This window comes from Melanerpes formicivorus, unplaced genomic scaffold (assembly GCF_026170545.1).
Source record: "Melanerpes formicivorus ecotype bairdi unplaced genomic scaffold, bMelFor1.0.p_v2 SCAF_34, whole genome shotgun sequence".
Classification (NCBI taxonomy): Eukaryota; Metazoa; Chordata; class Aves; order Piciformes; family Picidae; genus Melanerpes; species Melanerpes formicivorus.
In genome coordinates, this window is record NW_027142386.1 from 2,615,768 (window position 1) to 2,637,565 (window position 21,798).

The window sequence follows — 21,798 nt, forward strand, 5'->3', positions numbered from 1 at the left end:
TTGTGGCTTGTTCCGAAGTCCTTGGTGCAGTGAGCTCTGTGCGTAGCTGAGGCTCTTCAGTCGTGTTGCCATGCCTGCAGGATGCAGCACAAGCAACCTTCTCTCTTAGTGCTTGTCGTGGCTGTGGGGAGCTGGCTGGGCTCGGAGCCGACGGGGCAGGGCGGGTGCCTCGGTGCTGACTCTGGTTTCTCTGCCTCTTGCAGTAATCTCTATGCAGACACAGAAGCCCCAGAGAGCAGCGATTCCCTCTGCAGGTCGACGTGTTCCCTTTTCGTTAATGCAGCCGTTCCAGTGGGATGGGGAAGAGCTTGCTGACACCAGTACTGCTGCACTGCGGGATCCCAGGCACTGCATTTCAGAACGGAGCAAAACTATCACCCTCTAATTTCTACTCAACCCCAGATGTGGGCAGCAATGAAAGCACCCTCAGCTGCCAGGGCCTGGGTACAGAGCCCTGGGCAGTAACAGTGTTTTCCAGATGTGCACTACCGTAGCTACCTATCCATGTGTGATACTGTGAACCTTTTTGATTTCTCTTCTTTTTTTTTTTTTTTAAATCATGTATTTATTTCTTTTATCTTTGCACAGAGACAGCACAAAAGTGCTTTTTTTAAAAAAAAAAAAAGTTTAGTTTACTGCACTTTTAAAATTTCATTTCATTTTAGTTTATTTTATTTTCCTCCCTTCTTTTTTAATGTTTTTTTTTTGTTGTTGTTTTTTTCTCCTTTGGTTGTCACGTGTTTGTGCATCAGAAAGGAGAGGGAGATGTCACTCAAGAATTGGTAAGAGCACGCTGCTGGGGAGGGAGGGCGGGGGCCGGAGCGGCTGCGTTGCGGCAGCAGCCCGGTCTGACCGGTCTGACGGAGGTTGGAGGCTGTCCGGACTCTGCCACGGTTTATGCCCAAGTGACCCAAGGCAAGTCGCTTAACCACTCCGTGCCTCCGTTTCCCCCCCGTGCTAATGGGTGTGCAGAGCCCACTTCTCTTTGAAGCGTTGAAACCCCGGGATGAAAGGTGCTATGTAAATGCAGTGTATTAAAGGCCACTGAGCAGAGCTGATCCCAGCTTCCAGCGGTCCGAAGCAGCCGTGCTGGTTTTCTTGGATCCAGAGATCCCAAGGGACGACTCCTGGTCTGTGTTCCTGTGCGGGGGAGGCAAACGACTCCTGGCGACAGTGAGGCGGTCACCTCGCTCCCCGCAGGCGCCTCGGCTCTCCTCCAGACGTGATGGTTCCTGCCTTCACCACCTGCTGCGCTGCTGCTCGCCCCTCCTGCTGCACTTGGAGTCCAGGCTTCGGGAGTTGCACCGCCCGCCACGGGCACAGGGGCACAGACAGAGGAGAGCTGTGCAGCCCCGGGGACCCTGCTGTGCACCCCAGGGGAGCCACTCTGCACCTCGCATGATCATCGGTGTGTCCAGCTGCCCAGGACTGGGGGTCACGAACATCGGGTTTCCACCTGTCCACTGTACCTCAGGGCAGCCAGGGAAGTGTGTGCATGGCTGCACATGCTCGAGGCAGACACAGAAGCCTGCCTTTGCCATCTGATGGTTCCAGGCTGTGCTGTGTTCAGACTGTTGGACAGACAGCTGGGTGACTGGGATGTTGCCTGTGGGAACATCTGCTATGGGCAATCACTGCTTTGGATCTCTCAGTTTGCTTCTAGAGGGCTGCAGGCTTGAGGCAAGAGGATTTGGTATCATGGGGTAGTCTTCAGCCTAGGCTCATCCATCTGTCAGCAGGACGTGCAGCACAGCATTGTCTTGAACTCCAGCAATCCCATCCTTGTCTCCCAGAGAAAGAAAGGAAACCCTTCAGAGCAGGGGGAGCCCAGGTGTTAATTCCTGTGCTTTATGGGCCTCACATGTGAAAGGATCAAAGTCTTTGTTCTCATTACAATCTTCAGAATGTCCTTGGGATTCCTTGTAGAGAAGTGGGGACCCTTCTCTCAGTGCTCAGTCACCCCAGTCTCTCTTCACAGCAGCACTCAGGATGGGTTAACTCAGGTCTCAGCAGGTAACTGAGCTAGTGGGAAGCTCTTCCCCTCTGTGATGTGCTGTTAGGATCCTTGGTGAGTATCATCATGAATTCTCTTGCCTAGTACAGAATCCAGACTCCCCAAGCCCTCACCTGCAGATGCTGAAGGCTGGGATGTGTGCTGCTCTCGAGCACGGGCTGGGGATCTTGCAAGCTGCTGCTATTAGATTTATTCATGTATTTACCAAATAATCCCCTTTGGCTGCTTGACAGCTCCTTCACTCAGCTGGTGCCATTGCTCCATGACAGCCCCCAGCAGTAGGCAGGGAGCCCACCCAGGCTCCACAGGCTGCAGTGGGCAGTGCTGCAGGGAGGTCAGGGGTTGGATGCAGGAGTGCAGTCCCTGCAGACCAACCTGCCCCTGGGCTGGAAGCAAGGGGCTTGAGAAGGCTCAGGATACAGCCTTTGGGGTTTTTCCCTCCAGAAATGTGACACTGTGCACAGAGAGGCCAGAGGAAGCCACATCCTTTATGCATCCTCAGATGTTGCTCTTGAGTACTGTGCTGGAGGAACCTGGGAGGTGGGCTCAGGATGCCAGACCCGAGGCCCACCTTGGCTGCTGGGTTTAGCCTTGTCAGGGCTTCCCAGCCAGCTGAAACCAAGCATCTTGTTTAAGATGGTTTAAGCATCACTGATAGAGACTTTTTATTTCTTCCCCTCATTTTGGAGGTCTCTAAAGCTGCTTAGTTTCTGTGCAGGGAGCATCTGAGCCCCACCTTCATGGAGTATCTCAGTGAAGGAACTTTGCAAGCTGGAGCTGCGCTTGGTCCCAAGAGGTGTGGGGAAATCCAGACCTCTGCAGCATGTTCATTCCAAGCAATGCCTTTCCTCAGGTGTTTGGGCTTTCTGAGACAATCCCAGTTCTGTAATGCTGAAACTTTTGGAGTAAGCAGCTCTGGAATGGAGGGTTGGTCATGTGAGAGGACCTAGAGCAACTTTATCAATATGGGGGGGACAGGAGAAACTTTCCTTTGGGGAGATTCTGAAATAGAAACTGCCCCTTCCCAGGCTGACACATGCTCCTTGCTGTGTGTCACCTGCTGTCCAGTTAGATCTGAGCTGGAGAAGTGCTCACCATTTCCTGTGGAGGCTAAAAAGACCTTGAAGTTTAAACCTTGCTCTCAGCCCCCACATCTGCGCTGTGATGCAGCCTGAGGGAATCGAGGAGCTCTGGAGCGTTTCCTAAGTGCTGTCAATGTTGCCACTGCAGGATGTGCAGAGCCCGAGGGCAGGTCTGGGTCTTCCCACAGTAAAACACACCAGCCCTTTTCTGGGGAAGAGAACCATCTCCTGTTCTCCATCTGAATGTCTCTCCAGCTGCACTTCAGCTCACATGGGACACCAGCAGCTCGCTAGCAGTGCTGTCCAGGTGTAGCCCCCAGGCTCTCCATCACTGAAAGGAGGCAGAGCAGCCCTGCCAGCCAGCCAGTTCCCACCTAGCTCTATTAGCCCCTGCTTCCCTTTGTCTTCAGCATCCCAGCTAGGACACTCAGCCCTGCAGGATGTGCCCCAAATATTGTCTGTTGCTGAGGCTGGTGGTGAGCTTTTGGCTTGGGCTCTTGCCATATTGCAGGTGGCTGTAGTGTGGGTTTGGGAGAAGAAAATTGGCATCTCTCACCACTTGCCATCAAGCTCCTTTAGGTAGGCGTGCCTAGGGCAGAGGCAAGGAACAAACCCAGGAGCTGGTGCAGAGGGGGATCTAGCTTTGGACTGCTGGTGGCTCTGTGGTGAGCAGCTGGGGCCGCATGTGCCCAAACTGCACTCTGGCAGGTGTTCAGTGGAGCCAGAGCACTCGCGGGTCCTGCCGGGGGTGGCACAGGCACAGCAGCAGTGGCTCCATCACCCAGCCCCGCATCCCTGTTTCCAGCTACCACTGTGCTCCAGCTCTTCCCAAACAGGACCTGGATCGTGTCAGGGCTCTCTTTCTGTTGATGTCTATATTAGACCCCAGTATGTTCTCTCGGATGTTCATATCCTGCTCATTGCCGTGTCCGCTCTGTGCGTGCACTGTGTAACGAATGTATGGAAGCGGGGGGGCGCGGGGGGCTGGCGGCCGGAATGTGATGTCAAGCCAGGGCTGTTCTCATGTTTCCCTTGGGGTTTTGTTGGTGGGTTGTTTTTTTGTTTTGTTTTGGTTGGTTGGTTAGTTTGGTTTGGTTTTGGTTGTTTTGTTTTTTTTTTGGGGGGGGGGGGGGGCGGTGAGGGGAGAGGTGGTGGAGTGGTGGTCGGGATTCAGCCATAAGCGTTTTCTTTATTTTTTTTCTCCCTCCCTCCCTCCTCCTCCTCCTCCTTCTCCTCCTTCTCTCCCTCCCTCCCTCCCTCCCTTCTCCTGAGGGTTTTTTCCCCTCCCGCTTCGGGGGGCCCTTGTTCCAGAGAGCTGTAATTGCCGCTGTGTGTCCGGCTCTGTGATAAAGCATTCTGTGTCTGTGCCGTGTCTGTCTGTCTGTCCTGCTCGGCTCTTTCCGGCGCCCAGCCCCGCTTTTGGGGGTTAAAAAACAAGGCGGGGGGGGAGGTCGGGCGACGAGATGACGACAGCGCCGGTGCCGGGGCTGCCGCGCTCCGCTCCAACCCCCGGGGGATGCCTCCCACCAGCGCCTCACTGCGGAGCTGCCCCGGCCCCGCCGCCCCCCCGTGAGCAGCGGCCCCAGACAAGGACGCCTGGACTGGGGGGGGCCGGTGCGGCGCGACCGGGACCGGGACCCGGATCGGAGCAGGCGGCGGGGCGGGCGGCCCTGCGCGCCGGGCGCTGCCGGAGGCCCCCGGGGCGGAGCCGAGGCCGCAGCCGCTTCCGTAGCCGGGGCCCATGGGCGCGGGGTCGCGCAGCCCGGCCCGGCGGCCGCGGTCTCGCTCGCGGTCTCGCTCGCCGCGGAGGGAACGCGGTCGGGAGCGCTCCGGCAGCCGGGAGAAGCGGCGGCGGCGCAGCCGGAGCGGAAGACGCCGCCGGGAGCCGAGCTCGGGGTGAGCCGGGGTCGGGGACCGGGCCGCAGAGCGTCTGCGAGGGCCCGGGGCTGGGGGGGGGTGAAGAGCCGGGCTGCCGTGTGCCGAGGCCCGGGGAAAGGCCGGCGCGGCTGCGGCTGGCACGGCTGCGGCTGGCACGGCTGCGGCTGGCACGGCTGCGGCTGGCACGGCTGCGGCTGGCACGGCTGCGGCTGGCAGCTCGGGCGAGCCAAGCCAGGTCCCTCTGGCTGCCGCCGTGGCTCGGCCGCGATGACGCCGGGGCCCGCTCCGGTGCCTTGGTGAGGTGCCATGGGGAGGCGCCTGGGGCAGCCGCCGGGGCAGGCAGGGACCAGGAGCGGCTTGAAGAGGCCCGGACTGAGGGACGGGTGAAAAGCGCTCTCCACGACATGAAACTCGCCCGGTCAGGGGCTTTGTGGGGACGCGGGTCGTACAGGGGGGAGGCATCACCATGAAGAGCCCCTGAGCTCTCCGGGCTCTGCAGCTTGGGCTCGGCTTGCCACATCTGCAGCGAGGAAATGTGCTCTCCCCTCTGGGGCATTTGCTGCCTGACACGCAGCCACTCATCCTCTCCCACCTGTAATACCACTTTTTTCCCCATATCAGCTCTGACTCTGGCAATGAGAGACAGAAATGGAAGAAGAAAAGCAAAACCAGGAGCCAGCATCACAGAAGCCAGAAGAAGCACCGCTCGCGGTCCCGAGGTCATTCCTCTGGCTCCAGCTCAGAGCGTGAGCGAGACAGGAGGAGAGCTCGGAGCAGAGAGCAGCAGAGGAAGAGAGATGGCTCCAAGTCTTCTGTGTCCTCGATCAGCTCTCCCTCCCCAGCACGCTCCCAGGGCAGGGAGGAGACAGGGCAGCAGCTGAGCCTCCAGGAGCGCTTGAGGCTGAAGGAGGAGAAGAAGAAGCAGGCAGCACTCATGAAAGCTTTGGAGACACCTGAGGAGAAACGGGCTCGCAGGCTGGCCAAGAAGGAAGCCAAGGAGAGGAAGAAGAGGGAGAAGATGGGGTGGGGAGAGGAGTATATGGGTTACACCAACACCGACAATCCCTTTGGGGACAATAACCTGCTGGGCACCTTCATTTGGAGCAAGGTGAGCTCTCCACACACCTCCACATTATAGGAAGCTGCTTGAATGAGATCATGCCCCTGTGGCCACCACAGAACAGGGCAGAGGAGCATGGGGCTCCTGGGGAAATCTACTTGAAGAGGGAATCTCTGTACCCCTGAAAGATTGAAAACAACCACCTGAGAGCAAAGCAGTTGTCTGGGGCAGCATCTGGGTGTTTCTGGGAAGCTCAGTGGAGTTTTTACCTCTTTTGTCCTGAAGAGCAAGGTCTGTAGCCGAGGGTGTGGGATGAGAAGGTGGAACAGGGTGCAGGTGAGGGACCTAGGCCTCCTGGGAGCTGCAGGCTGAATGCTGGCAGTGTTTGATGGTGCCTTAGCACTCCACAGGTGAGACAGCCTCCCTGGGCTGAGTCTCAGCATCACTGAAGTACTTCTGGAGTAGGACCTGAGGGATTTGGGGACCTCCAGCAGGAGGAACACTGGAGCAGCAGAAGCAAGTGCATTGGGTGGCATTTGCTGGCTGGTGTGGGACTGTAGAGGTCACTGGGTTTCACAGCTTCCCTTGGCTGCTCTGTTTCAGGCACTGGAAAAGAAAGGCATCAGCCATCTGGATGAGAAGGACCTGAAGGAGAGGAACAAGCGAATCCAGGAGGACAATCGCCTGGAGCTGCAGAAGGTAGGCTCGGATGTGCCCTCCCACCATCTGACAGAGAATCTTGTGGACAGTCCAGTTCTCCCAGTCACTCACCAGTTACTCACCTAGAAGTCTTCTTGCTTTTTGGACTGGAGGTGCCCCTAAGCTGTAGGATGCAGGATCCCATGGGCTACAGTATATTGTCATCTGTTATTCCAACAAGAGTTAGGAAAGTTTTTTTCCATGCCTGAGTCCAGCTCAGAAGGTGCTAAAAGGCACAAGTGCCAGACTGGCACTGAGGCACTCAGTTGTGCCTGTGTCCCCTGTCCTCCAAAGGGATGGCAGTGAGCAGCATGCAGCCCAGCACCACTGGCCCTCAGTGGCTCCCCTTCCCCATGGCCCTTGATGCCTCAGGAGCCTTGAGCTGATGGCAGGAGCCAAGGCAGCTCATTGAGCAGGGTCATGGCTTCACATCCTGCATGAGAGCCCCATTCACAGTGGCCTCATGTCTTCCTCCGCCCTGGGCAGGTGAAGCAGCTGCGCCTGGAGCGGGAGCGGGAGAAGGCGATGCGTGAGCAAGAGCTGGAGATGCTGCAGCGGGAGAAAGAGGCAGAGCACTTCAAAACCTGGGAGGAGCAGGAGGACAACTTCCACCTGCAGCAGGCCAAGCTGCGGTAGGTGTGTGGCTTCGCAGGGCTGGGCCCGTCAGGGGGCAGAGGGCAGTGGGCGCCATTCATTGTCCCTCTCGCCCAGGTCCAAGATCCGCATTCGGGATGGGAGGGCAAAGCCTATTGACCTGCTGGCAAAGTATATCAGCGCAGAGGATGACGACCTGGCTGTGGAGATGCACGAGCCCTACACCTTCCTGAATGGCCTGACTGTCTCTGACATGGAGGATCTGGTGGAAGACATCCAGGTACCAGCTCTGCTGCCTCTAGAGCTGGCTGAGGAGCAGCAGCTCAGTGCTTCTACCCCTGAGCTCTGCTTCTCCAGCTGTGGTGCAGAGCAGCTGCTTGATGTCATGCTTATCTCTTGCCTGCAGGTTTACATGGAGCTAGAGCAAGGGAAAAATGTGGATTTCTGGAGGGACATGACCATCATCACGGAGGATGAGATAGCCAAACTCCGCAAGCTTGAGGCCTCTGGGAAAGGAGGACCAGGTGAATGGGAGGGCAGAGCCAGGTGCGGGTGTCAAGGAGAGCGTGAGCAGTGGGAAGAGCAGTGTGGAGGGTCTGCCATGTGTGCGTGGGCTCAAAGGGGTTCTCTAGGATGCTTTGGAGGGAGGCTGTGGATCTGGTAGCCATCATCTGCTGGGCTCCAGCCCAGGAGTGCTGGGTGAGGGCCTGCCGAGTGCTCAGAGGCCAACTGGCTGCCCCTCGTCCATGCAGGGGAGCGCCGGGACGGCGTCAATGCCTCCGTCAGCTCCGACGTGCAGTCCGTCTTCAAGGGCAAGACCTACAACCAGCTGCAGGTGCTGTACCAGGGCATTGAGAGCAAGATCCGGGCAGGAGGACCCAACCTCGACATTGGGTACTGGGAGAGCCTCCTGCAGCAGCTGAAGGCTTACATGGCTCGAGCCAGGTGAGTGACCTCTGCCCCTGGCCAGGGCTGTGGAAAGAGGCAGCACAGACTCTGCCATGAGCAGAGCTGGGGAGGTACAGACCTGAAGTTGGTCCTGAAGGGGTTTTAGACGTTTTCTGAGGTGTTTGGCTCTTCTGAGGGAAGAGGAGGGTTGGACACTCAGTCCCTGCTTGAGTGGTGATGTTTACAGTGGGTTCTCCAAAAGGAACCAAAGCAGAGAGTTAATCAGCTCAAAACCATAGGGAACCCTGCAGGCTCTACCCAGTGTTGTGGGCATCACAGCTCTGGGCAGTGTGGACGTGAGGTGGCTCTGCTGGCTGGGGCCTGGCAGCTTGTCCCTTTTGCAGGCTGCGGGAGCGGCACCAGGATGTGCTGCGCCAGAAGCTGTACAAGCTGAAGCAGGAGCAGGGTGTGGAGAGCGAACCGCTCTTCCCCATCATCAAGCAGGAGCCAGCCTCGCCCAGTGACAGGTATGCAGTCCTTCCCCTGGGCAGCACGGCCACCTGGGCCCCTCCCAAGGGACACCTGGGACAAGAAGATTCTGCCTTGTCCTCCTCCCTTCACTCTTCCTTGCAGGCTGGATCCAGAGGAGAGCATCATGGTACAGCCAGGGCCGTCCTCGGAGCCAGAGGCTGAGCAGGACGCAGAGGTCAAAGAAGAGGCAGAGGGAGAAGCTGTGCTGATGGAGGAGGACCTGATCCAGCAGAGCCTGGACGATTATGATGCAGGGAAGTACAGCCCCCGGTTGCTGGGCCCTAACGAGCTGCCCTTCGATGCCCATGTGCTGGAGGCTGAGGAGGACACACATCGGCTGCTCCTTCTACGCCAGCAGCTGCAGGTCACAGGTAGGAGCCACATGGGCAGGCCCTGCTCCTGCCAACCTCATAGACTGGCATAGGCACCATGCTTCGGGGTGTAGGGCTGGAGGGGAATACTGCCCTTGGACAAGGGTATGTGCTAGATCCAAAGCACACATCCAGAGCTGGCCTGGCAGTGGGATGCCCCCAAGCAGCAAAGGCTGCTGTGGCCCGGGCAAAAGCAGGGAGTTGGGGCTCAGGCTGCTGGTGTTCCTTCCCCACTATGGCAGCTCCTTCCCTGCTCCCAGCCTCACCACCAAGCTCTTTGGGCTGCAGACAACTGGGAAGAGGGTTTGGGATGAGTTTTCCAGTGCAGCTCCCCAGGGTCTGCAGGGCAGTGTGCACACATCCAGCTCTGCATCGCCTGCCCAGCGTCTGCCGCTCCTTCCCCCGGGAGGCCTGGCCGGCACTGCAGGATGGGCATCGGCTCTCCTCCCTACAGGTGACGCCACCGAGAGCGCCGACGACATCTTCTTCCGCAAGGCCAAGGAGGGCATGGGCGCGGACGAGGCGCAGTTCAGCGTGGAGCTGCCGCTGACAGGCAAGGCCTACCTGTGGGCTGACAAGTACCGGCCGCGCAAGCCGCGCTTCTTCAACCGCGTGCACACCGGCTTCGAGTGGAACAAGTACAACCAGACTCACTACGACTTCGACAACCCGCCCCCCAAGATTGTGCAGGGCTACAAGTTCAACATCTTCTACCCCGACCTCATCGACAAGCGCTCCACGCCCGAGTACTTCCTGGAGGCCTGCCAGGACAACAAAGACTTCGCCATCCTGCGCTTCCACGCCGGGCCGCCCTATGAGGACATCGCCTTCAAGATCGTCAACCGCGAGTGGGAGTACTCCCACCGCCACGGCTTCCGCTGCCAGTTTGCCAACGGCATCTTCCAGCTCTGGTTCCACTTCAAGCGCTACCGTTACCGGAGATGAGGGCCTGCCCCGCGCCCTCTGCGCCTCTGGCACCGGCAGTGCGCAGGGGCATCGTGTCCCCCGCCACAGGCACTGTCCCATGGGCGTCCCTGAGGCCTGGCCTGGCACAGAGCCTGCTTCTGAGGATGTTTTCTGTCCTTGCTTTTATCCTGAGGGACCCTGAGACTTTGGAGCAAATAAACAGGGATTGCTTAATCCAGGGGATCCTGCACACAGGCACCTCATGCTCTCTGGTACCATGAAACTCTCCAGCCTGTTATCCCCAGCCAGTACTACAGCCCTGTGCCTCTGCCATCTGTCGCCTCATTTCCACATGTTGTCAACCCTCTTCCAGCCCCATGCACTCCCCTTGCCCTCTCACACACTCCCATCACTGGTGCTAGACCTGTCTTGCCTAGACACTCCTCAGCTGGAGCCATGCCATGCTTTGGTCCACAGGGGTAGCCCTGTCCCAGTGCTCCAGTTGCTGCAGATCTCAACAAGGTACCCCCCAGGATCTGGCTTCCCCAGCCTGGGGCCATCACCAGCTTCCTTGCCCCTGGCTGTGGAATGGAAAGGTTCAATGGCTGTGAGGTGTCTGCCTCTGGCAAGGAGAAGGGGTTAGATGGTTAGATACCTCCTTACAGGGGAAAATCCAGATCTCATGGCCTTCATTCCCTCCTACCCTGTGCCCAAGTAGCTCTCACTGCACTCTCCACTTACTGGTGAGGTGGAGGTCCCCAAGGGTTTCAAGTGACTCTCAGCAGGTTTTAGGAGCTGTGGGGAGCACATCAGGGCCAAGCTGGTGTTGGCCCTTGCAAGTGGTGGCTGTGTGGCACAGCTCTATTTCCCACTAACTCCAGAACCCTCTGGGTGTCCCTGATCTGTGCTGAGGAAGGCAGGAGGAGATGCTGGTGCCTGGATAACACTGGTGGTGCAGCCTCCAGGAAACCTCCATCTTGGCCCTGAACGAAGGCAGCAAAGTTGTTTCCTTCCTGCAGGTCTTGCTGCGTCCTGCCCTCCAGCAGAGCGGCTGGGGGGCTGCACAGGTTCCCCAGCACTGGGGCAAAGCCAGCCCTGCTGTGTGTGGGCTCCCTGGCCTCAGAAGCTGCCCCGTGGCTCAGGAGGGTCACTCAGCACTGCTGGCAGGGTCCTGCCCTGCAAGCGCTGTGGGAGCTGATGCTCAGAAGGCTCTCACGCCTGCCACTGCCACCTGCATGTGCTGGGCCTCAGCCTGTCTGGGGGCAGGAGACCCCAGCTGCCTTGGCCCTGCATGTGGGTGCCTCCTCCCCATCCTGCCAGACAGGGCTGGGGCTGGCAGCTGTGCCAGGACACATTCCCTAGCTTTTCCTTCCTGTGAGTTATTTAAAGCCCTTGAGTGGCTGCCTGGTGCAGGGGGATTTCAGGCCTGAACTCGGCACAGGAAGCAGTGAAGGCCCAGCCAGGAATGGCTTTAGAGCAAATAGAAAACACAATCTCCCCAGACTGCTCAGCTGCCTCCCACAGCCCCTCTCTCACAGAAACATCCCACTGCATCCTCAGTCTGAATAGTCCACATCCTGTCCTGTGCCCTGCCTTCTGCAACCGACTGAGCTCTGAATGGGGCCCAGAGCAGGAAATTCAGCCTGAACCCTGGGAGCTGCTGCAGCCAGGTACTCACTACAGTCAACTCAGGCTGGCTTCAGGTGAAACCCAGAGTGGTGGTTTCCATCCCTGGCTGCTTGTTGTGTTCTTCTCTGCACCTGCCCTATGTGTCAGGGGGACCTAGTTACGCTCTTCTGCTCCATGGTTTGGCACAGTGCAGCCCTGGGCTGAGTTTGGGAAGCACAGCTCCTTTCCAGTCCCTGAGACTATGCCAGCAGCTCAGTTCATGACAGGGTGCTAGCAGAGTGGTGCTTTTGGCATTCTATGCCCATATCCTCTCTGAGCAGAGCTGTGCCCTGTACCAGCAGGGTGGGAGGGGCAGCAGCACACCCAAGCAGCATCCAAGCATGGCAGCCAGGTGCTGAGCCTGATTCTTGTGGTGGAGTCACTCCAGCTCCTGGCACACTCCCCCCACCATGGACAGCCACATTCTGGCTTCAGCTGTCGCCCTCCTGAGCTTTTACTGTGACTGCTTCACAACCAAGGGTGTGAGGGACAGCATGTGCAGCCCAGCAGCACCAAACCTCCTGCTCGGGCATCACCACCAACACACCCCAGCCTTGATGGGGTGCTGGGTGCACAGGGTCACCATGTGCCCCCATGAGCTCAGATGCTCCCAGTGCTTCAGGGCTGGATGGAGACACAAGTGTCAGGGACAAGCTCTGCCCTTCCTGGATGAGCATGGAGGGCAGCAGTGAAGGCCATCATGTCCCCTGCTGTAGGTCCACACCTTAGCAGGACAAGGCCTGGGGATATGCCACCATGGTTGGCCACAGCTTTGGGCAGTGCAGTGACACAGTGAGCTCTGAGCAAGTCAGCCTGGGACAGTCCAGAGTGTGAAAACCCCCAGGCTACATCCCACAGGGGTAGGCTGTGCAGAGCACCCAGGGATGCTGCCAGGGGGCACCTATCCCTGCCGTCCTGCACCTTGGCCCTCTTTCCACCGCCTCCCCCAGTTCCCTGGCCTTGGGGCCCACTGCAGGGGATGGCAGGGCCATCCCTTCCCAGGCTGGAGGACGAGGCCAGCTGCGGTGCCAGCCGAGCAGAGCTGCGCCGATTCGGGTCGCGCTGGGACGGCGGCAGCGCAGGACTGAACCGGCCCCTCTCCGGACGCAGGAATCTGGTTGGGTAAACAAATGAGTAACGCGGATAAGAGCCCGGCCCCGCTAAATATAGCCGGGACAGCCGGGAGTCGGGGGGCTCACAGTTCTCACAGCCCTGCGGGGACAGGTGAGGCCTGGCACACTGCCGCTTGCCCCACTGCACCTTGCTGTTCCCTCCGAGGCCACCTCGGGACAGCGGGGCTCTGGGCGCCGGCACGGGGGATCCAGTGCCGGGGGATGCTGCCGGGGGTTCGGGGGCGCAGCCCTGGTGCGGCTGGTGCCAGGCGGGGACGTGGGCGATTGGGGTCGGGAAGAGGAGGAACCAGAGTGGGGCTGGATCCAGATCTGGGCCGGGGGCTGCGGGGCGGGGCCGGGGGTGCTGCGAGCCCGGCCCTTCCCCCACGCCCTCCTGCGGGGCCAGGCTGAGCCAGGCTGAGCTGAGGCATCCCGAGCCGAGCCGTGCCCTGCCGAGACGTATCCAGCCAAACCGAGCCGTGCTCAGCCGCGCCGGGCGGGGTCTCGCCGGCAGCGAGGTAGGGTAGGACCGGGGTCGACGTGTGGGGGGGAGGCATTGGCGGAGGGGAGGCATTGTGGAGGGGCCGGGAGAGGCACGTTCGATGGGGTTGGAAGGAGCAGCCCCGGGGGACCTGCGAAAGACAAAGAGCCTACAAGGCTGGGACGGAAGGACAGAGAGGCCAGCACTGGTACGGACGGACAGAGGCTGTCCCGGCTGACCCAGAGGGACTGCGCGGGGCGGCGGGGACTGAGCGGGCGGGGTACGGGATGGTGCGGGCTGCCTCAGCCGCCCTCTTTGCACAGAACCCCGAAAAGCAGCTGCGTTCCGAGGCGGGGAAAGCGGTGACCCCACGGGAACGGAACCTCCCCACCTCGCTGTCTACCCACATAGCTGGGTGTCTGGGGAAGGCATGTCCCAGTCACCCCCCGGTACCAGGATTTACTGTCGCGTTTCCCCCGCTGGGGCAGATCCTGCCCATCCGAGCGGGGTTTACAAGGAGGGCGGTGGGCATGGGGTCGCTGGGGGCTGCGCTGACAGGAAGGGCTGGGAAAGAGCTGGCAACCGGACTGTTCTGAGCCGGGGGGACAGTTGGTGGCAGAGACAGCTGTGCCAAACAATTTCCTGTGGGACCACCTGTGCAAGGGACATCGGCTGGAAAGACAGTGGGGAGACTGCAGAGAAAGTGTTGGAGAAGGCAGGGCTGTCCCTGGAGAGGTCCAACAAGCACAGAGTTGGGACTGGACACAGGAGGGACAAATGAAAACATCCTGCAGCATCTTCGGCCCAGCCAAGCACCACGTCCCGGGTAGCAGAGCCGAGGGGCCATGTGGTCTGTGGTGAGGAGTTGCCTGTGCCCGGTTTGGGATTTCTTTGTAGCCATGTGGTGCCTCACTATCCAGCAAACTTCCCTTTCCAGCCCCATCCCCCCACAGCTCCCACACACACTCCAGCCTGATCATGCCAGCCCCGTGCCCAGCTCTGCCCGAGGAAGCCGGGGAAGCAACGGACTGAGAGGGAGCTGCGCTGATAAGGAGCAGCCTCCCGCACTCCCCATTAGCCTCTTGCCTTTCCCTTGATAACCTCGGATGTGGCCAGAGCAGGAAGCGGTGCCTGGTAGAGCCCGGCCAGCCCACGGTGCATCTGCGGCGTCACTCTGACCCAGGGGCTCACACGGTGCCCAAGAGCCCCATTAGCTGCCACGCCAGCCCCCGCCACTGCTGCCAACACCGCTCAGCCTCCAGCAGCACATTTCAGAGCCGGCTCTGCTCCGCCCGAATTTTACCCCTTTGTCTTTCCTCATGGCCAGATGCTTCCTCCTGCAGGATCTTCCTGGGAGGAGGTTTTGCCAGATCTGTTAGCCTCAAAGCCAAGTGTGTGGGGTTGGCAGGGACAGGCTTAGAGTGTCTCCTCCGCAGGACCTGGCATCCCCATCTGCATCTGGCCACTCAGGATGAGCAGAAGATGGTGCATGAGGAGGCTCCTGTGAAGCCCTTCTGTGGGTGCCTCTGCTTTGCTCTGGCACAGCTCACTCAGTACTAAATGGGCTCATTTAATATTTGATTTCTTTAAAGTACTGCGTGGACCAGGCTGGCAGAGAGGCATCTCCATGTGGGGTGGCACCCAGCTGCTGGGCCCTTGAGCCTGGGCCACCATTGCAGCTGGTCCTGGGGCAGAGTCCTCAGCCCTACTGACAGCAAGCAGCGAGTGAGGCTCCAGGTCATGGTTACAGTGGGAAAGGAAGGATGTGAGTGATGGTGGCGTTTGGAGTGTGCAGCATCATGCTGCTGTGTCTGCTGCATCCTTGCCCAGCTGTGGTGCCACCGTGGGAGGATCCCCTCTTTGGATATTTGGGGAGGGGAGGCAGATCCTGCTGCACTGAGCCAGTAAGTGGCCAAGGGCTGAGTCCACAGGTGATGAGAGCTGCAGGGAGGCTGTGCCATGTGGGTGTCTGATCCCCAGCCACACCGCGGCAGGTGCAGGGAACACCCTGGGGCAAGGAGGGGACACACAAATACAGACCAGGAGCGTGGGGCAGGCATGTGGCAGGGACAGCCAGAGCAGGACTTCCAAGCCTTGGCATCACTGGGGGGAAAGTGTTTATGGAATTTACTGCCCCCCAGGAAGGTGAATCCCAGGGAACATGGGACCCAGAACCATCACACCAAGGCCTGGACGCATTTCTCAAGGGGGCCAATGCCTTTGGAGCTGCAGCTGTGATCCCTCAGGGAGTGGAGAAAACAAACAGCACCAAGTCTTCACTCTTGTCTCATGGAAGAACTGGGACCACCCCTACACTGTGGCAGTGAATCACCACCACACTCTGCCAGCTGCTCATGCTGGGGTGGGGCTGGGAACATGCCGCCACTGCCACCCCCAGCCTCTGCCCCACTCCCCACTGGTTGCAAGGCCAATGGGCTGGCGATGGGGGAGGGTGGGAGATGCTGCCGTGCCAAATGGGTGCCATCACCCTCAGCCCTGCAGCCTGCCTGGATGCAGCCTGGAGGAGGATGTTGCAATGCCTGGCTCCATCCCAGCCCCCGGGACGGGCTGTGAGATCAGTGCACTCCGGGTGTGCACAGCGGCTCCTAGCCCGGGGGCCGGAAAGAGGGAGGTGAGTGGGTGCGGTTCAAGGCTGCGGGACTAGGCCAGGGCTCGCCCGGGGCAGGAGGATGCAGTTCGGGGCTGGACGCCGGACCAGCCACTAGGTTTGGCACCAGTTGGGGCTGACTGGAGGTTTGCTTTGGAAAGGGATTCAGAGGGCAGGTGGCGGTGCCACCCTGGGTAGGCAGGGATGCCAGGACCCCCACTGCTATAAGACACTGCAGCAAAGTCTTTGCAGAGGCAGGGGTTCAGCATACAGCTGAGTGATCCTGGGGGGGCACAGGGCCATGGCCAGGGATGGGGCAGACAGGGTGGCAAGGACATCCTCAGCCTGGAGAAATGGATCACAGGAGGATAGGATAGGGTCCCCACTGCCCCATTCACCATCACCCCATTTACAGCCTGAACTAATTAGGGATGGAGTCAGCATCCCTGGGACTTCCCATATGCTAGATGTCCCCAGATCTGGGCCACTGCCCAGCAAGCCAACATGGCACTGCCCAGGCAGCCTACAGCCGTGTCTGTCCTCATGCACCCTGCCATAACCACCAGGCAGTGTCCTGGAGTGGGGCTGGTGGGGGGAAGGAAAGGGATGTCACATGTGCAAGCCAACTGCGTGTCTCATAGCCGTGTTTGGACATGATGCTGGTGCTGAGGGATGCGGCACAGCTCCAGGCATGGGCATTCCATCCCCTGCCTCAGTTTCCCCACCCCACTGCAGGAAGGAGGCCTCTCCTCTCTGAGCTGGGGATGTGAAGGGGAAAGCACAGAGATCAGAGGAAATGTGTCAGGATCAGACCCTGGCACAGCTGCCCTGTGCCTGCACACACCCCCCTCTCCTTCAGCATGCCCTCCTTCCTGCAGCAGCGTGCAGATGTCCCAGGGGTGTCTGGTGATGTCTCCCCTGAGGCTGGAGGGAGCCAGCCAGTGCTGCGCTTCTCCAAACGCTCCCCAGGCTGGATCCCAGCCTGGTGGCAACAGCCCCATGTGGCTCCTGGCCGGGGACAGTTAATCCTGCCCAGCTGCAGGGCTGGGGCCCTCCACACTGCCTGCAGCTGCTGCAGCCTCCCCAGAGCCCACAGGGCACTGCACAACAGTAGGCTCAGGCTGCCCGATGGGTGGGCTTGGCCATGGGTAACTTGCCCTAAACCCCAGCCCTCGTTCTTGCAGGCCAAGGTGGGACCAGCACCGGCACTGGTGAGAGGAACACAGCATGGAGCGGAGCCAGGAGGGCATCTGAAGCCGTCGTGAGGGGCTGGCTGAGGTTGAGGGTGATGGAGTCCCCCAATGGCAGCACAGGCGGCCGGCCAGACACATGCTTCGGGGTGTTTAATGACAGCCACAGCCAAGGCAGTGCCCACAACAGCATCGCCTCACCCTGGTTCTCCACTGCCTTCGGCCTCATCGGCCTTTGCTCCAACCTCCTTGCCCTCTGCGTGCTGCTCAGCTCGTCCCGCAAGCTGTCCAGCCAGGCTCGCTCCTCCTTCCTCGTCTTCCTCTGCGGGCTGGTGATCACAGACTTCATCGGGCTGCTGGTGACAGCCTCCATCATCATCCCCTACCACTTCATCAAGTTTGCCTGGGCCAAGGTGGATCCTGGCTGCCACCTCTGCAACTTCCTTGGTTTTTCCATGGTTTTCTTTGGGCAGTGCCCATTGCTGCTGGGGGCCACCATGGCTGGTGAGAGGTTCTTCGGCATCAATCACCCCTTCTCCCGCTCCACCAGCATTTCCAAGCACCGCGCTTGGTCCATTGTGGGGCTGGTGTGGGGCTTCTCCTGCCTGCTGGGGCTGCTGCCAGTGCTGGGGCTGGGCAGGTACACACTGCAGTACCCTGGCTCCTGGTGCTTCCTCACCCTCCTGCCTGACACCGGTGATGTTGTCTTCTGCCTGCTCTTCGCCCTGCTGGGCATCTTCTCTGTGCTGCTCTCCTTCATCTTCAACACTGTCAGTGTGGTGACTCTCTGCCGTGTCTATCATGACCGGGAGTCTGTGCAGCGGCGCCGGGACAGCGAGGTGGAGATGATGGTGCAGCTCGTGGGCATCATGATCATCGCCACCATCTGCTGGATGCCTCTCCTGGTGAGGACTTGGGTCTTGGTATGTTCCCCACCATGTTCAGCCCTGGCATCAACTCCATGCTCCTCCGGGTGAGGTCCCAGGTCTTGCTGTGTTCACCCAGCTGTGTCCCTGCTGGGCCTGGAGGAGTCTCTCCTAATGAGGCCATGGGTCTCGGTGTCCCCACCACCACCGCTGCACTTGGGTTGGCACCTCCATGATGGGTTCTGGAGGTCAGCTCCACTTGCAGGCAGAGCAGGTGCTCTCTGGTGGCAGGTACCCCAATCCGGGATGGGACCCCTCTCCCACAGGCCTGACCCCTAGTCTGGACCCTCAACATCTCCTCCACCTCAGGGGAAGTTCATGGCTTCTTCATGGACCTCCTGCTGATCCCTTACCCCCTTCCCACCCCCACAGATCTTCATCGTCCAGACGGTCTTGCAGCAGCTGCCAGCCAGCAGCCAGCTCCAGGTCCTGCCCACAGAGACACAGAAGATGCTGCTCATCTACATCCGCATGGTCACCTGGAACCAGATCCTGGACCCCTGGGTCTACATCCTCTTCCGCCGGGCCGTGCTGCAGCGCATCTACCCCAGCCTGCGCCCCCAGGCCTCCATCTTCTCTCTCTACCCTGCCTTCAAACCCTCCCTGCGCCACAAGCTCACCACCGACTCCAGCCTGCAGTAGCATCCCCCAGGGACAGACCATCCGTCATCCCACTCCCCCAGGGTAATTAAGTGTCCCCTTCACCCACATCCATAGGGTCCCCCTACCCACCCTGAGCCTGGCAGCCAAAGGGGTGGCCAGGGACAGAGGGCTACTTTTCCTTCCCTGTCCCCATCTGAGTGACCCAACCCCCAATAAAACACAGCTTGTGCAGCTTTCTGTGCCCACTGGGGGTTAACACGCAGGAGGACTCTGGGAGGGAGCCCCAGCCCCATTGCCAGCCAGAGCAGCAGCCCTTCTCCTCCAGTCTCTGCTTTAATGAACCACAGCAGCTCCCCACCACGTTTTGGGGGTGCACAAGAGGGATGGGGGGGGTTGGGGGTGTCTAGGTGCCTTGCTGCTTCCCCCCCAACCCAAGGGACACACCTGGGTGCAGCTCAGGAGGGCACAGGAGGAAAGATGGGGACCCTCACCAGCAGCATCAGCCCCAGGTCAGGGGGAGACGTGGGGAGGGGACATTGGCGAGGGGCACCACCATCCTTGCAGCTACTTCTGCGCCTCCTTGGGGTGGCAGACAGCTGCCCACACCTCAGCCACAAACTCCTGGGGGAAGGCAAATTCACCCAGCATCGAGTCCAAGTCACGGGCCAGTTGGGCTGCACTGGGGCTCTCCTTCGCTGCCTCCACCATCGTTGAGGCTGGGGAGCAGGAGAAGCAGGGTGAGCAGTGGGCAGGGGTCTGGGGTGGGCACCTGCTGCATGCCCTGCCCCCCTGCTCACCCAGCTCACTGTCACGAATGCCCATGTAGCTCTCCAGCAGGTCGTCCACCCGGCGAGCAGCTTCTTCCTCAAAAGGACTGGGCTGGGGGTGAGAGGACCCTGGTGAGTGCCGGGGCTGGGCACACTGGGCCATGCCCATGGGTGCTGCATGCATGGGCACCCAGCAGTGTTCCCATGGAGGTACAGTGCAAGGTTCACCCAGGAGCACAAGGATGCACATCCCCAGCCCAGGCAGGGCATGACTGCCTGTGGGCTCAGGCTCTGGCTCTGGCCAGGTCCTACCCCATCCTCCAGCGTGGCTGGGCCCTGTGTCCGCAGTCGCAGCGTTTCCTTCCCACTGGCCACTCTGCCCTCACTTGGGGACTTGCTGCTCCGTGTCCTCTGCCCAATCATATCTGCATCCCAGAGTTGGGGTGAGGGCACAGGCAGGGCCTGGCATCTCCTGCCCCTCACTGCCCTCTGCCCTGGCCTTCACCCAACCAACACATGTCCCAGCACCCCAGGCTACAGCACTGCAGGCTGAGCCATGCGTGGGGAGAGGATTCTCATGGGCAGCATGGGCACAAGGGGCCCCCACAGGTGCAGTGTGGGAAGGCACATGATTAGAAGGTGCTCATAGATGACCAGGACAGTACACACAGAGTGGGGATGCCCACGGGAAGCACAAGCAGGTGTGGGGATTCCCCTGAGGAATGCCCACGTGGGAGCCAGGCAGGCATGCCCCAGGGCTGCAGGGTACACAGGGAGTGCAGGTGCAGGGCAGGGGTGAACACAGGGGTGGCAGACTTGGGCAAGGAACAGGCGTGAACCTGCAGCGCAGCAGAGGCACAAGGAATTGGCCTCCCTATACTCATCCCAGGGATGCCCCAGTGCCCAGGGCAAGAGCAGGGGCATCTTCTGACTCACCAAAGGCCTTTTTGGGCTGCACCAGGCGCAGGGTGAAGGGCTGAGCCCGGGGCAGCTCCCGCAGCATCCGTGCCACCTCGTAATGCCGGCAGCCCACGATGGTGTGGTCGTTGATGGCCTCAATGCTGTCACCCACACACACCGTCTGGAGGCGGTTGATGATGCTCCCCTCCTTGATTCTCTGGGGGCCGTGGAAGGCAACAGGCAGCACTATGAGAAGGTGGCACCACAGGAAGGACAAACACAGACCCCATCCCACCCTGCACAAAAACACCTTTGTGATCCATGTCCTTCAGCAACCAGGGCAGGCAGGAAGGGTCCCCCTAAAACTGCACCATGATGGGGAGACCTCTAAGGGCCAGGGTGACCGTAGTGGGGATCTAATGCTGGGGGGCATTGAGGGAAGGAGCGTGGTCCCAGAGATGGGTCACCAGCAGGGGATGTCATGCCAGGGCTGCCCCTAGCCCCGGGGGGGGGTTTACCTTGATGAAAGCGTAGCCAGCACCGTTGTCTGTGATGGTGAGGCCTAGTGCATCCTCTGTCTTGGTCACCTCCACCTCCTTCGTCTCGCCCCGGACATGGGCAAAGATGAAGTCCTCCAGACCAATCTGTCCCCCCAGCAGCTTCTGCATGTCTACCTTGTGCGTGTTGAGCGTGCAAAAGAGGATCTGCCCCAGGGAATCCCAAGATCAGGGGCTGGGGATGCCCCAGCAAGCTTGGGGGGGTTATCAGTGGTGCAGGTACAGGAGCCAGCCATGGGTGGACCCAGTCAGTTCTGAGTGCTGCTGGAGCAGAGAGGTCTGGAGACACCCAGTCTGCCCAGAGACTCAGCACTGCACCATTCCCTTGCACCCTTCCCTTGGCTCCAGCCTCCAGGGTAGCTGGTATCAGCCAGGGAATATGCAGTACCCATCCCCTGCCCATCAGAAGGGGGACCAAGTGGGACAGAGAGCCACCCACCTGCTCCCCAGAGGAGACAAGACAGCCCTGAGATTAAAATGCTCTTTTCCAGGTCACTCCAGTGAATTTACAAGCAGCTGGGCCCCTGAAGGAAGGCTGCCCACAGACTGTGCCACAGGGTTGATTCCCCCCCTACTATGGGTGCAAGACCCCTTCCCTGCACCCTGGCAGCTGCAGCCTCCTCACCTCGGTGGGAGAGATGTCAAAGACCTCAGCGATTTTGGTGTAGAGCTCCTTGACGTTGGTGAAGCCCTCGATGCGCCCTGTGGGGCTGCCGTGGGCCAGCTGCGTGTGGAACACCAGCCTGGGGCGGGGCCGCGGGGGGCGCGGATCCGGGGCGCCCTCGGCAGCAGGGGTCTCGGGGGCCCCCGGCTGCTGCCCCACGCCGTTCTCCATGGGGCTGCCCTCCGGGGCCTGCCTGCCGCGCCTGCCCGCTCGCCGCATCCCGCTGCTGCCGCTGCTGAATTATGGATGGCGCCAGCTCCCGGCCTGGCCGTAAGGTGATCCCCGGGCTGGGGAACCCG

At 60.2% G+C, this 21,798-nt stretch overlaps 4 protein-coding genes across 12 annotated transcripts in view; 3 read left to right on the top strand and 1 right to left on the bottom strand.

Moving 5' to 3' along the window:
- Window positions 1-4,464, top strand: part of PIP5K1C (phosphatidylinositol-4-phosphate 5-kinase type 1 gamma) — a 59,773-nt gene extending 55,309 nt beyond the window's left edge. For all 7 annotated transcript variants that reach the window (XM_068156427.1, XM_068156431.1, XM_068156435.1 and 4 more), the window contains one exon: window positions 204-4,464. In XM_068156427.1, the coding sequence (XP_068012528.1) occupies window positions 204-206 (3 nt within the window). In that variant the 3' untranslated portion in view covers window positions 207-4,464. The remainder of the gene's footprint in view (window positions 1-203) is intronic.
- Window positions 4,465-4,797: 333 nt separating this feature from the next.
- On the top strand, window positions 4,798-10,257 carry CACTIN (cactin, spliceosome C complex subunit). The gene is made up of 10 exons (XM_068156426.1): window positions 4,798-4,992; window positions 5,596-6,082; window positions 6,638-6,733; window positions 7,220-7,365; window positions 7,445-7,607; window positions 7,734-7,851; window positions 8,080-8,272; window positions 8,620-8,742; window positions 8,849-9,117; window positions 9,572-10,257. The coding sequence occupies exons 1-10, from the start codon at window positions 4,838-4,840 to the stop codon at window positions 10,060-10,062; spliced, it is 2,241 nt and encodes a 746-aa protein (XP_068012527.1). The 5' UTR covers window positions 4,798-4,837; the 3' UTR covers window positions 10,063-10,257.
- Window positions 10,258-12,776: 2,519 nt separating this feature from the next.
- On the top strand, window positions 12,777-18,842 carry TBXA2R (thromboxane A2 receptor). 3 transcript variants are annotated; one of them, XM_068156180.1, is made up of 4 exons: window positions 12,891-12,915; window positions 15,426-15,916; window positions 17,077-17,987; window positions 18,381-18,842. In XM_068156180.1, exons 3-4 carry the CDS (start codon window positions 17,181-17,183, stop codon window positions 18,648-18,650), a joined length of 1,077 nt encoding a protein of 358 aa, XP_068012281.1. In that variant the 5' UTR covers window positions 12,891-12,915; window positions 15,426-15,916; window positions 17,077-17,180; the 3' UTR covers window positions 18,651-18,842. The 3 variants fall into 3 exon arrangements, with proteins under 3 accessions (XP_068012279.1, XP_068012281.1, XP_068012280.1); XM_068156178.1 differs by lacking the exon at window positions 15,426-15,916 and having other exon boundaries at window positions 12,777-12,915; XM_068156179.1 differs by lacking the exons at window positions 12,891-12,915; window positions 15,426-15,916 and adding an exon at window positions 13,240-13,321.
- Window positions 18,843-19,167: 325 nt separating this feature from the next.
- On the bottom strand, window positions 19,168-21,718 carry GIPC3 (GIPC PDZ domain containing family member 3). Its single transcript, XM_068156440.1, has 6 exons — window positions 21,461-21,718; window positions 20,797-20,982; window positions 20,315-20,495; window positions 19,691-19,803; window positions 19,409-19,490; window positions 19,168-19,327 (listed from the first exon to the last, which is right to left on the bottom strand). The coding sequence occupies exons 1-6, from the start codon at window positions 21,716-21,718 to the stop codon at window positions 19,176-19,178; spliced, it is 972 nt and encodes a 323-aa protein (XP_068012541.1). The 3' UTR covers window positions 19,168-19,175.
- Window positions 21,719-21,798: the final 80 nt, after the last annotated feature.

Bases quoted from the DNA above. Each gene is read 5' to 3' on its own strand.
- CACTIN (XM_068156426.1), top strand. From the start codon at position 4,838: ATGGGCGCGGGGTCGCGCAGCCCGGCCCGGCGGCCGCGGTCTCGCTCG. The intron at 7,852-8,079 runs GTGAATGGGAGG...TCGTCCATGCAG, and splicing joins CTCTGGGAAAGGAGGACCAG to GGGAGCGCCGGGACGGCGTC. The intron at 9,118-9,571 runs GTAGGAGCCACA...TCCTCCCTACAG, and splicing joins CCAGCAGCTGCAGGTCACAG to GTGACGCCACCGAGAGCGCC.
- TBXA2R (XM_068156178.1), top strand. From the start codon at position 12,822: ATGAGTAACGCGGATAAGAGCCCGGCCCCGCTAAATATAGCCGGGACA. The intron at 12,916-17,076 runs GTGAGGCCTGGC...TCGTTCTTGCAG, and splicing joins TCACAGCCCTGCGGGGACAG to GCCAAGGTGGGACCAGCACC. The intron at 17,988-18,380 runs GTGAGGACTTGG...CCACCCCCACAG, and splicing joins TCTGCTGGATGCCTCTCCTG to ATCTTCATCGTCCAGACGGT.
- GIPC3 (XM_068156440.1), bottom strand. From the start codon at position 21,718: ATGCGGCGAGCGGGCAGGCGCGGCAGGCAGGCCCCGGAGGGCAGCCCC. The intron at 20,983-21,460 runs GTGAGGAGGCTG...TCCCTGGGGCAG, and splicing joins TTGACATCTCTCCCACCGAG to ATCCTCTTTTGCACGCTCAA. The intron at 19,328-19,408 runs GTGAGCAGGGGG...CCTGCTCCCCAG, and splicing joins CATTCGTGACAGTGAGCTGG to CCTCAACGATGGTGGAGGCA.